At 43.5% G+C, this 14,006-nt stretch overlaps 1 protein-coding gene across 4 annotated transcripts in view; it reads left to right on the top strand.

Moving 5' to 3' along the window:
• The window catches only part of SBF2 (SET binding factor 2), a 489,875-nt gene that overhangs the window by 462,928 nt on the left and 12,941 nt on the right, over positions 1-14,006 (top strand). For all 4 annotated transcript variants that reach the window (XM_019551418.1, XM_019551417.1, XM_019551415.1 and 1 more), the window contains 2 exons: positions 3,825-4,058; positions 11,455-11,559. In XM_019551418.1, the coding sequence (XP_019406963.1) occupies positions 3,825-4,058; positions 11,455-11,559 (339 nt within the window). The remainder of the gene's footprint in view (positions 1-3,824; positions 4,059-11,454; positions 11,560-14,006) is intronic.

The raw sequence follows: 14,006 nt of genomic DNA, 5'->3' as shown, positions 1-14,006 counted from the left end.
GACATATTGTATTATATTTTATATTACATTACCTGATATGATTGTGCATATTTACTAAATTTTCTTTAGTTAATATTTGTACTTTGACCTATATTGCTCCTATTTAGAAGTATTCTGTAAGCAAAAAGTACTTTATCATGAACTATATTTATCCATCTTTAAATTCAAGCTTTGAATAAAATATTGGGGTTGCATAGCAAAACACAGATTAATAACTGAGCACTCTGTTTCCTGTATGTTTTTAATGGTCTCTGTAAACTACTGTAATCTTTGTTAATTAACTTTATAAATAGAAATATATCAATTAGATTGAACTATACCAGTTTATTTCACTACATTTAACCATCATTGTAAAACTCTGGATCCAGTCCAGCACTGAATAGATGCTTGTAGTTATCAACATACGTTGGAGCCATATTTGCATATTTAGAGTGTCTATGCTTCTTGTCCAATGGTATTAGAAATGGTGAGTTCACACCTGCTCCTCCCTCCATTCATCATTTTGGCATCCAGGTGTTATAAGACTTTGTAGTAGTAACAGAGAGAAGCAGGCAATGTGCTTTTAAGAACCAGAGTTTAATTATTGCCTAGCCTACACAGCAGAGTTTTGGCAGCATAGCTATAGGTGCGTTAAAAGGAGTAGGTTTGTCAGAAGTACTGAGCCGCGTAGCCCACATGGGTATGCTGTCAACCCCTTGGAATGGATGCAGCTCTGTGGACAGAAGAATGATTTTATCAGTTCCCTGTATTTTGTATATGGAGGTGATGTAGCTGGAGTCAGAGAAAAGAATCCTGCCAGCATGTGCCATGTGTTCACCAGGGCCCTCTGCTTAATAATAGCTATTCCAGCACAGCTAGGAGGAGAGGCTCTGCATTATAGACAAGCCCCATTTCTTCTTTAGGTTCTTCTCCATCTATGTTCTGCTGTTGCAAACTTGAGAACAGAAAAGAGAGACTAAGAGGGTCACCCATTTCTTTCCCATAGTCCAGGGAGCTTGCAGTTAGGAGTTTCTTACTTTTTAGTACTTACTTTTTATGGTCTCTTCTATCCCTTACACTCTAAATAGATAGATACTTAGCAGTCAGACAGACAGTAATTAGGGTTAACATCAGATATTTTGATAGTGTATTCTTTCTTTTTTACATACTAATAAACTTTCTTTTGATCATCAGACTGTCCTGGTACCAGGCTTCAAAATAGCCATTCAGTTGAGAAATATGGGGTAAAGAAAAAGTGGGTTTAAGTTGTTGTTGTTGTTGTTGTTGTTGTTGTTGTTTTTTAAAGATGTTTACATTTAAATAATGTACAAAATGTGCATTTTGCTTTATTAAAATAAGTCTGCTTAAAATTTTATTTGAAACCATGACAATCTCTGTTCAGGCCTTAATTTACTGAATTGTATACAAATCATGTAAATTGATTTGTAGTTTGATAGAGGGATGGAGTCCAGTCATATCAACAACAGAGACCTTCCAGTTGCCTTTCCACATGCATAAAACTGTGCTATGAAATTGCCAATTTAGACCCACCACTGAGTGTGACAGCCAGTAGCGTCAATGGGATGGGGAAACTAGGTCAGCCTGCCAACTGCAATCAGCATGGTAGCAACTGGCGCTGCCCTGGGCTGCACAACTGTCCTGGGCTTGAAACTGCACTGCTACACCTCTGGTGACAGTTCACTCTCTTCATGCAATTCTTGTCACTTCTTTTGAACACAAGAGATATGTGGTGCAGTTAATGGGGCTCCATACCTACATTTGCTTAGCCCTACTCCACAGTAGAAGAATCAAGATCAAATGCCAATTTTCTGTTGGACTACCTACCCTACAAGCATTGTTTAAGTAGCCTCTTAGCACAAACATGCTGATCAAATCCACTGCTTATGAGTCACAAACAGTGAAATGAACAGACACTATAAGACAAAGAAAGGCTCTGTTACTCTAAACTTTAACTGGGACTGAGAGTGAGACTGATGACCAGTGAGACTATTCCAGTCACAACTCAAAAACTTTATTAGGATACACAATAGCAAAGATTTGTTTGTATTTGTAAAGATAGTATTTACATAGTCTTGGATTCAAGGGGAAAACAGGTCCACTGGCCAGGCTTCTCTGTTCTCTTGGGAACTTTTGCTGATTCGGTGCCTCCTTTTTTGCCGAGCTTCAGAGAAGTCTGAAGTCATAAGCCAGGTACAGACATGCTTTTACCAGTATAAGGGGTCAAATACTGGTCTATAACTGTAATGCAACAGAGGTTCAACACACAAAACCAGTCTATACCCATAACAGAACAGAAGTTTGGTACACACAGACTGGTTTAAAAATGGCAGAACCTAGTCTATGATTTGCCCCCCCACACCCAACCAAAGGACAAATGTGTGTTCTGTTCGCTACTGATCTAAATTATGCCACTTACAGAAAACTGCATAACTTAAATCAGTTCCGCCCAGGGCTTTTTGAATGTCTGTACCTGGCCATATATTTTAACCACAATTATATACTTAACATAGAGTTTTCCATATTTGATTATGCTTTTGCAGCTACATCAATCCTTTTCCATTTTACAGAGTTAACACAGCGTTTTTCCATATTTGGTTATCCTTTGGAGCTGTGCCAGTTCTTTTCCACTGCCTTTATTATATTAATACATATTATCACTGTTTATAATGCATGCTTAATTTATGTTAGCTCAAACTTAGGTCAGGTCATGACACAGCCTGTTACTCATAGCACATACTGCACATGGCCTACAATGCATGTGTGGCCTACAGCTCATTTACCTTTGAAATACGTTGTCCATCTGTATTTGTGAAACCTCCCTTCCTTCTCTGCTACTGCAGACTCCTGTAGCGCCTGGATTCTGCATTAAGAAACAGTTGGGATGGTCTTGCTATTTTTTAGGGGTGTGCGAAACGGGCTATATTTGATTCAGATTCAGCCCGAATCAGGGACAGTGATTCAATTCGTTGATGTGGATTATTGTGCCTGATTCAATTCAGCCAAATCCGAATCTGAAGATTCTATGCTGATTTGGAGAACCAGCAATTCAGACATAAACACAGCTTTAAATGTTTTTTCTACATATCTCAAGGTACTAGGCGCAGCTCATGAACGCTGAGATGGTGGGGTGGGTGGAGCATCCCACAGGAGCATGGGTCGGGGGGGAACCCTGCGTACTCAGCAGCAAACCTGGAAGAAGACCAGAAGGACTTCCAGTCCACTTCCAGGTCCATTGCCAAGTATGTGGGGGGCCTCCCCCCCGCAACCTCCCAGCTTGACAATTGGCCGCAAGGGGACCCTGAGTGCCCCCCCCAGACTCAGGAGGCACTAATCGCTGAGCCGAGGTGGTGTGGGGGAGCCCCCCAGGGCACACCCTGGCAGACTCAGAAGTGGACCAGAAGCGCTCCATCCACTTTATCTGCCCCACCATCTCAGCAGTCACAAGCCACCTGGTACCTTGAGGTATGTAGAAAAAACATTTAAAGCTGTGTCTATGTCTGAATCATTGAATCTTTCCGAATCGCTCTGAATCAATTTGGAGGGATTATAGGATATCCTGATTCAATTCAGATTTGGAGATTTGGCCACCGAATTGGGCCGAATCTCTGCCGAATTGAATCAGCGACCAAAGCTTCACACAGCCCTACTATTTATGTAGAAGATATGAAGACAAGTAAGGCATAGGTACAGGCCCAACAGATGCTGCTGTCTAAAATAATCCAAACTAGAATCTATTAGAAGTACAGACAGACTATAAATGTTAAAGAACAGAAACTGAAGACCTCCATGTAATATTATGATCTTTGTAAACATCTTTCAAATAGGCTTTAAAACCAAATATAAATATGTCCAGCCTGAGAAAATGGGATTATTATGTTGAAGAGACCTTGGCTATGGGACCTTCCTATGACTGGACCATGGTTACTTCAAAAAGCAATGCTTTGGAGGAAGGTGACCAAATGGATGGTTCTGTTTCCCAGAGTAAGAGGAAAATAGTATGGCCATGCTATGATGATGTTAGCAAAGTACAGCCTGATGCAATCACCAGCCTCTTAAATGTAAGTATATATGCTAATCAATTAAATGCAAGAGCAGTTGTTAGTAGAGGACACTGCTTTTATTACACTCATCAAATTCATATCCAGTTTTTTATTTTACTTATTGCCCTGTAGGTGTACTGTAAGAAGATCACACTGACTGTAAAAGCACATATTTGGTAACAGTAGTTCGTTTGGCTTGAGAAGAGATGTTGGGTTCAGAAAGTTAATCAAACATCTTACAAAAGGTTATATTATTCTGGATTAATGCAGTTCTGTAAATAGTTTTTGACAGCAGTCAATAATCAGGCAATTAAAATGGAGGTAACTTTTTATTCTCTAAAGCTAGACCTTTTATATTCTTTCAGTGTCCTTTTAAAATAATAAAATAACTTGCCTTATAGATTTTCTGACAGTCTTTCCCCAGGGTATTCAGCATTGTAGCTGCATATTTCACAAGGTATGTCATTTTATTTGGGGCTAACCCTGGATTTATCTTTCTTTTCCTATTCACCGTGTAATTTAAAGCAGATGTAGTATAGGTGTCTCCAGCCCAGTTCCTCAAAGTATTTAGGCACCTAGGGCATCTATAAACGTGTTTGGGGGGGAGGGTGCATTTTAATTAGAGCAGCTAATTAAAACGATCATTGCATCTCATGTGTTCAGCATCCTGTGCTTCAAAACGGCAGTGGGGGCACTTTAACTGAAGCTCGTTTGTCTAGCTTTAGTTAAAATGCCCCCACCACCATTTTGAAACTCAAGGACACTGAATACACATTAGAATGCTCCAGCAGTCTGCTCTGAGAGGTTCTAACTAGAACACATCAGAGTAGGCATCCCTCGGGTACAGGCACCCCTAATTCCTATTGATGTCAGTGATAGCATAACACCTAAGTAACTTGTCTGTGCATAGTTCATAGTGTGTTTTCTAGCTTTCTGAAAAAAGCACCCCCTGGGGAAATGACTAGCCTTCACCAAGCTTTATTCAAGAACCTTCCTGGGTTCCTTTTTGGAGCATTCTTTGGCAATGTGGTTGAGCAAACAAATACTGCCTAACAAAAGATAAAAGTTTTACTTATGAAGTTTCCCTCTTCTCTTCTCTGCAGAGGGTGGAAGGAATTTCACAAAATCAGGGAAAGGCGTCTAACAAATAGGCAATTAGCAGAGGTCATATGAAGGTATCTTAAACAGAAGACAGAGAGCTTTCACCCTTGGTTTTTGAAAGGCCAGCTGTACATACTGAAGGAATGCAGCATAGTGAACTTTCTGCACTTGTGTATGGAGTATATGCCAAACTTTCCAAATCCACAGATCTAAGAAACTGTCACATTGTGTAGCTAGTTCCCCCTGTTGTATTCCAGTGAATAGTGAGTCAGGTTTTCTAAAGTTAAAATGTCATCTGCTATTTAGATTACACTAATAAAAGGTAGAAATACAGAAGAACATTTGAGTAACTGTGAAGAGTTTGTGAGAAGGTTATAAAAATATGGAACTAAGTTGAGAAAGAAAAGTGTACAATTGCTCGGAACATTTTGTTCATTTAGGAGTTGCACTGATATAGGAGGAATACATCTCTCTCAAAAACCCATTGAAAATATGTCTGTACCTAAAGCCTCTTCAAGCAAAGATCATGTTTAACTATGTCAAACTACTAGGGAAGATTGATTCCAGGTTTATCTATAATAATAAGCTCAATTGTTTTTGTTCTTAAACAAAAATGTAAAATATTTGGGGATTGAAAAAGAAAGTAATGCTCTAGCAAAACTGAAATGCAGTAGTCCACTGGTTTGGTATATTTTTAATTCAGACTTCCTTTGCTAGTATGCTATGCTTCTGTAGTAGGAGCAGAAGCTATAATTTCACAGCAGTAAATCTTGTGGTTCTGAAACTGGGCATTTAATGATCCACCATCAACCAGGTATTTATGATGACTTAGATTCCCACAAATCATCATACTGGGTTGTAGGAACACACAGTCTGTGTAGTATATTCACTAAGTTCAGACTGCTGAATTGGGTTCTGTCCTGCTAAGGCAACCAATTATAAGCCTCATTTTTTTACAAGTCTCAGGTAATAAAATGAACTTTAAAAGATACATTTTTGTTTCTCAAGCCACTCCTGCCCAAAGACAGAAGAGAAAAATGAGCTGCTTTATCCATCTGTTAAATCTTCTAAAATGTTTATAAAAAGCAGGGTTCCTGAAACAACAGCTAAGAAAGAAAATTGATTCCAAAGGAAGTTGCTGCTCCTCAGAAGGAGAACTTCCTGGAAGAACAACAGCTCTCTGAATCAGGCCCTGGACAGATGTAATATTTGAAGTATATTGCTGGTGTATAACCTACGCAGAAACTCCTGAACAGACATTGGAATGCTGTGCCCCTGAAAAGCAGAGTGCTCATAGTGCTGACTCTGAGCACCTAGGGGACTCTTCTGCACACATACCAGCAAGCTCTGTGCGCTCCTGGGTGAAGTTACATGATAAAATAATAGAATCATAGGAAGGTAGGATTGGAAGAGACCTCACGAGGTCATCTCGTCCAACCCCCTGCTCAAAGCAGGACTGTGATCTCTGGGGCCTTGCATATTGCACGGCTGGTCGGGTGCATAGCCCCTCCCCTCAACTTGCCTGCCATGACTTTGATGTTAAACTATCAAGAGAGGGGGTTCAGTGGAGATCTTCCTGGGGGGGCCTCCCAACAAACAGCGGTACTTATGATTGCTTGGCACAGTGTTCCACGGGGATCCGCCTCCCCTATACCCCGTCCACTCGCCAACCAGATGGGTGTCAGTATAATGCTGATTGTGGCCCTGCGGGGGTTTCCTGTAGCTTGCTTCGAATGGGGTCCCACGTCTGAGGGACTCAGTTGACTCTCATCCCTCCGGCCTCAGAGCATGGCCTGCCTTTCTCTAATCTCTTTGGTTTTCCCTTTTTGGTTATTTTCTTCAAAAGAAATATTCTAAGGAGGAGAGGACTGTGGACCTGCCTCCTTTATTTCAGCCTCCTCCAGTGGGCTCAAATGCCTCCTCTGCCCTGCTGCCTGCAGGGAGCTTAAATGCTTCCTTCAGTTTTCCTTCAGCAGGGAGCTGGAGGGCTTCCCCTGCTCTGTCACCTACAGGGGGCTCAAAGGTTTCACCTGTGCTGCCTGTGAGTGCCTTGCAGGTTGTGCTGCTCCTCTCCCTCTCCAAAGCCTCAGCACATCTAGCATGCTGCCCACCAGCGTGCTGTCTGTCTGGCTTTCCCTCTGCCCTCGTTCTGGCAGGGCTTTTAAACTTTCCCACGGCGGCCGGTATGGCTGCCACGATTGGTCCGGCTGTTCCCCACACAGGAAACAGCTGATTAAACAGCCAGCATAACGCCGGCTCACACACCGGTGGCCGCTGTCCCAGCTCCTGCTCTGGCTGCCCAGCAGGAGGTAAGTTATCCCCACTGGGGGGTCTTTTCCCAGGTTTTGGGGCCCACGGGGAGTACCCTCCCCTCTTTGGGAGCCTGTGATGGCATCTTGCCACCACAAGGACCAACCACATCATCCCAGCCAAAGCTTTGTCTAGCCAAGGTTTGAAAATCAAGGATGGAGCTTCCACCACTTTTCTGGGTAACCTGTTCCAGGGTTTTACTACCCACCTAGTGAGAAAATTATTTCTAATATCTAACCTAAACTTCCCTTGCTGCAACTTGAGCAGTAGAGTCCGGTCAGTGATGTGCATTCTCCCTCAGGAGGAGAGGGGGACCAGGAGCAAAGCAACTTGGGATACTGGATGACTGTGCTGTGGTTTCTCTTAGATGAGAAAATGTATGGGCATTTGCTTTCCCAGGCCACATACAGACATTTGGTTTCTCCTGGGAGAATTGCTGATCTCCCAGTAGAATCCACAAGTGTATAGATATTCAGGATTTTTTCTCTCAGACCAAAAATGGCCACTCCGTGAGAAAAATAACCTGGGAACAACCCCAGTTAAATTGTTCCCTGGGAGATAAAATGTCTGTACTCATTTCGTTTTGAGAAAAACCACAGCATAATCCTTCAGCATCTCAGGGTGCTTTCTCCCACTGTGCCTCTATCCCCCTCCCTCCCCCCCCAACCCCCAGAGACAGGGTGTCACTCGGGCTGGATTCTACTGCTCCAGCTGAGCAGGGAGCAAAAGGCATTCACTTTGCAATCCCCACGTTGTGCTGTAGGGAAATATAGGCTGACCCTTACGCAGCCACGTACATCCTATAAAGTACTCCAAAAACGGCTGAAGTGCTCCAAAAGTAATCCTTGATGAAACAACCGCCATTTTGAAGCATTTCATTTTAAATAATTCCAGTTTTGCCTGTATGCTCTACAGAGTGTGTCAGGGAGTTGTTTGGTCCTCTGGCATCCCACGGTGCCTCACTTTGCCCTCCCCCCCCCCAACAGGACACAGCAGGGTACACAACACAACAGGGCGCATTCTTCTGTGTACTTGGCCACCCATGGGGAGAGCTGGAATCTCTACATGCCTCTGCCTCCAATCTCCCAGTTCTGTCAGGGAGTGCAGGACCTCCAGTCTCCTGGTTCTGGTGGCAGTGCTTGGTCAGCCTCAGCAATCTCTCTGGAGACTGAGTTGTGCAAGGAATGATTCTTTTCAGCCCTGGGCCTGGAGAAAATGATTTCTTGCATGCCTCTCAACCTCTGCAACCTGGAAGCTGAGCACACAGAACACTCATTGGCCGTCTGCCCTGCTCCCCCCGATGCACCTCCTGGCTGGAGAGCATTCCTCTGTGTACTGTCATAGCTATTTTGGAGTGCTCCATTTACAGGGTGGGGGGCTGCATGTCTGTCTGTGGCCTGAAGTGCTCTGAATTCGACATGTGGAGTTTGGAGTACTTCAAATATATGACAGCTGAAGGCCTCCAACAGGGAAAATGAGAAATAGGGTACTTAAAGGCTTTTTACTCTCCCTCAAGCCTCACAACTGACTTTTTTTGACACTGGCCATGTCAACACAAGACACTGACTGCACAGCAGCTCGTTATTACTGTGCGGTAGCATCGTGTGGCATGAAGCATGATGCAGCTCTACTGCGCGGTAGTTATGAGATCTACTGCACAGTCAGCATCACCAAAAATCATTTGGGGATGCTACTGCGCAGTAACTCTGGGTACGACACAATTATTTAGTACCGGTGTAGGCAAGTACTAAATGACTGCACAATAACAACTGCACAGTCAGCATCTTGTGTAGACACAGCCACTGTGATTATAGGAAAACTGCCTCTGTCCATCCATCTATAGAGAAAGAAGATAGGCAAATATGTACCTTGGATTAGGAAACCTATTATTCCTCTCTCTCTGTGTTTCTTTCAGAGATTAATTAAATAAAAGAATTTTTTCCATAAAATTCACAAGAGGCAGAAAAATCAAAATCACTCTTGTCAGTAACTTGGAGGCTCCTGCTTTCTTTGTGTAACCACTTTCACCCACGTTGTGGTGGGATGTTTCAAAATGCAGCAGTAGTGTAATTGGGGGGTGGGTGCGCATAAAAATAGACATCACTGTTATCAGCAGTGCAGTAGCCAGTGCTGCCTAGAGTGCAGAGCTACCTTGTAATGCATCTGAAATACAGATTCCTACCCAATCAAGAAGAATGCATTCAGACAATTCCAAAGTTATGGACATTCAAAGAGTCCCAACCCATTCACTCACACAGCACTATATCTGAACTAGCTGGCTTAGTCTGAGGTATAAACTGAAACAGTCAGGATGAATGCTCAACTGGAGTTCTGATAGTCCTCTGATGCCTTCATGTGATTCTCCCTGTGTATCCAGAAGGGCAGACAAGTTCTTCCACAATTTATTGACAAAGAATCATGGAGTGGTTCAACTTTACTGCTAAGAGCTATGTGGTGTGAACTTAGAGATCTTAGGGTTTTATATGAGTGATTCAAATACCAGTAAAGATACAATAACTCAAGTATGGATTTGCAGTATGGCTGCTCACAGCTAATTAGGCAAATTCAGACCCGGGTTCACTCAATTTAACTCTGCAACAAAGTCATATAGCCTAAATGAGTAAAGATAAAGGAATAGTCAGTCAATGAACACAGAAGCAGTAGAAATAATGTCTTTGTAAAATTATTTTCTGTTCCCAAGAGATATAACCCAGGAGCAGGGTCTGAAAAGCCAAACTAAATAAGCATCAAAGTGGAACCCTCAAAATGGGTTTTCAACAAAAATGAATTCTAAAAGGTAACTGGCAGACTGCAGACACCATTTTATGCACATGACCCATTCATTTCAACATAATCATTTGCCCATCATTACTGCTGGGGGTGGCAGTCCCTTAATACGAGGACACTAGTTAAGGAAGACATCTGTGCATACCATCTTTTAATGTGGGGATGCTGTTGCACATCAGCAACCACACAATTCTTATGGGGAAGGAAACCTTAACCCATGGCAAGGAAAACCTAGAGAATTGGAGGTTTCTGATATGCTGGAGCCTTCATCTGCCATTGTGAAGTATTGCTTCTTCATCTGCCGGCTCAACTGTTGAGAACTTTTAGTTTTGTTTTTGGATCAGTATTAGTCTGGAAACTTTATTCTCGACTTTGCCTCAATGGGTAACTCTACCTGGACTACGAAACATTAAACAGCATCGCCCTTGAGGTCACTGATAGCCCACAAACCTCTCCACTAGGTCAAGGTTGTGATCCTTGGGAGGTATGATTATCTCATTACTACTAATAGGGAAGAAGATACAAAAAATAAAGCAAGGAGATGAATACTTGAGATGGCCCAGTTAATCTGATTTGCTTAAGCTTTTGTTAGACTACTTAACCCATACAGGATCATCTTAGCTATCCCTAGAATCACTCAGCCGACTAGCCTGGAATTTGAAAGGACATATAAGGACAATATGCTCATATGGCTGAACTAGGAATCAGATTTTCATGATAGTGACATCTGCTGCTGGTAATAAATATGCAGAAAAACAGAGTACCAAAGACAGAAAGTTAGATATAGAGTACATATTACTATATATTATATTTAGGCTGCTTCCCAAGTAAATATAAGCTAGGTGAGTTATTTTTTATTTATTAACAGGAAATATTCCTCACTAGAAACTATCAAGAAAGGTCATATCACAAGTTTCACCACAAGAACATGTTGTTAGTTTAACATCCACATTGAATAAGCCTTTCTGTTCATTTCCTTCTTTTATTAAGATTTGATATCACCTTTTGAAAACCAAGGTAAATGTTAATGTTGGCAATGTTTAATATTGATGTCACAGTATTGGAGCTGCTCTGTGTAAATACTTTCATAAAATATATCCAAGTCTTGTATTACCATATTTCCAGTATAGCAAGTGATGATGAATTTTGACTGTTTAAGATGCAACCAGTTCAAAATGTTTATCCTGAGAAAAAAAACCTATTTTATTGATTTCAGGAAATTGAAAGATTGGAGAATAAATTAAATCAAAACCCAGAAAGGTGGCAGCTTTTGTGGGAAAGGGTCAAAGTGAATTTTAAAGATGACACCAGACAAGACAATGTAAGTAATAGAAGAGATCAGCCAGCAGAATAATAATTCTGTCCCAGCTATAGAGGTTAGCTTGGATATTATCAAAATCACTGTATTTGTTGGAATAAATCACTGCCTTCTAAAAACTGAATGTGTTGTTCTAACCCATGCTACTGGCCCTATATTGCTTCAGGTGGAAAAATATGTATTCAGATGCTTTTTATTGCTTCTGCTTCTCACGAATAGACATGCACGCAGAAAAATTCTAAAGTTTTAATAATATGTAAAGGTGTAAAATTAAATTTTGTAAAAAGCTTTTGGGACCTGATGCTATAAACATATATAAGTGTACTTCACTCATAACAGTAGTCCCATGGATGTTAATGAGACAAGAGAAGTTACTCACACAGTACAGTTCTGGACCCAGAGATTAGAATCAGGGTAGGGACCTTGCATACTCTGGACGTGATCTTTAACTGGTATAAATTGGTTATTTATTTAGGTAAGAACTCATCCTTTGTGTTCTGTACATGACTTAGTACATTCTATGTCTTAGCAAATAATAAAGCCAGCTCAAACAGTGAGTAATATATTTTTGGTGGAAATACTGAATGTTTAGATAGAACTATTGAATACTGTTATGATAGTTAAGCATTGTATGCAGCAAACAAACATTATGGGTGCGTCCAGACGAGCACACATGTGCCTCTTGCAGCATCTCAAACCCCTTTGAGACACTGCAACAGGCATGTGCGGGAACAGAAAAATGTCCCCCACGCTGCAAATTTGCGGCGCAGGAACAAAATTAACCCCCCTAGATATCCAGGGGTCAAAAAAAAACATTCTGCAGAACAGCGGGGCAAGGCACAGTCCTAGACCATGCCTGGAGCAAACACAGGAGTCAGTCCTCCAGAAGAGAAGCTCTGGTTTTGGCAAGAGTATCTCTGTGGTACTCCTGCTGCTCCCCAGCACTGTCCAAGGTAAGTTAGGAAATGGGGGTGGGAGGGTGTGAGTGTGTGAGGGGTGGCAGAGGGATGTTAGGGGGGTTTGGGAGTGGACAGGGTTCTTGGGGGCTTTGGGGAGTAGAAGGGGATGAGGTGCAGTGCGGGGGGCATGTCCGAGTGGAGGACATGGAGGGGCTCGAGCAGGGGCTGCCAAACACCTGCCCCCCTCCACCCAGCCCCTGTGGCACCAGTGGCAGCAGGCAGCATGACTGTGGCTCTGCTGCAGGCACAGTGGGCAGTGTCGCTTTGCTGCGTGACCTGGGCTCCTACATGCTGAATGGATCCGGCCTGGCCCGCTAGTACACGGCCTTGGATGGGCTGGGCCAGGCCGGGCCAGGTCCATTCAGCATGTAGGAGTCTGGGTCACACTGCCTGCCTATGCTTGCAGCAGAGCCACAGCCACGCTGCCTGCTGCCACAGGGGCCAGGTGGGGGGGCAGGCATGTGGCAGGGTCGTGGGGTGGTGAGGGGTTGCGAGGGGGCGGCAGGTGGCCAGAGCTGGTGGCGTGCGGCAGGACCCGGCCCAGCCCAGCGCCATACAACTTGCTAATCTGACTTTGCACCAGAGCGGGTTGCACAGCTCCTGTGCAAAGGCACACTAGCTGCCTGGGTCAGATTGGGCCAGTGGGACTCATTGGAAAATGCTCCCAATCTGGCCTGTGTCATGCAGCTACTGTGCCTTTGCACAGAAGCCATGCGACCCACTCCAGTGCAAAGCCGGATTAGTGAGTCATCTGACGCTGGTCCAAGTCCTGCCATGCGCCACCTCCCCACCTGCACAGTGGGGCAGGCAGCACTGTTGCCGGAGGCTGGACTCAGCGTGGCATGCAGGGACCATGTGCTGAGCCGTGCCGGGTCCTGCCAGCGCTGGGGCCACTCACACTGCCAGGCCAGCTCGGTCCCATGGAGGCAGGACCCAGTGCTGCTTGGCACACGGTCCCCTTCACACCCACCCACACACCCACCTGCCTTCTCCCACACCCCTTCCCAGCCCCTTCCTGCACATCCCCCCATTACACACCCATCATGTGCGAAGAAAGCCAAAAGCACACATTCACACATATAGATATTTAGAATTAATTTTATTATAATGATAGAGACGCTGGTAGGCTTCCAAATTGCTTTACCATTGTTAAATATACCAATAAACCGTTGCCCAAATGATCAAGCCCTGTCTGTCTCTCTGTGTGTGCGTGTGTGTGTGTGTGTTTGTGTGTGTGTGTGTAGAGTGGTCTTTTGTTCTAATTGTGGAAGAACACAGATTTTGGGGTATTTTTAAAAATGGATTTGGGATACTGCTGCAGCAGTTCAGCTGGCACAAGGGGTAGTGTCCCCAGATACCAATTGGCTGGGCCCCAGAAGCTCCTGAGAGAGAGTAGCCCCGAGCTACTTGCTAGGCCAGGAAAGCCAAGGCTGCAACTGAACTCCAACTAGCTTCAGGCATCAAGGACAACAAAAAGTCCTTTTTCAGATA

Source organism: Crocodylus porosus, unplaced genomic scaffold (assembly GCF_001723895.1).
Source record: "Crocodylus porosus isolate Cpor-Errol unplaced genomic scaffold, CroPor_comp1, whole genome shotgun sequence".
Taxonomy (NCBI): domain Eukaryota; kingdom Metazoa; phylum Chordata; order Crocodylia; family Crocodylidae; genus Crocodylus; species Crocodylus porosus.
The sequence above is the reverse complement of the archived record's forward strand: the minus strand, read 5'-3'. Positions and strand labels throughout refer to the sequence as shown.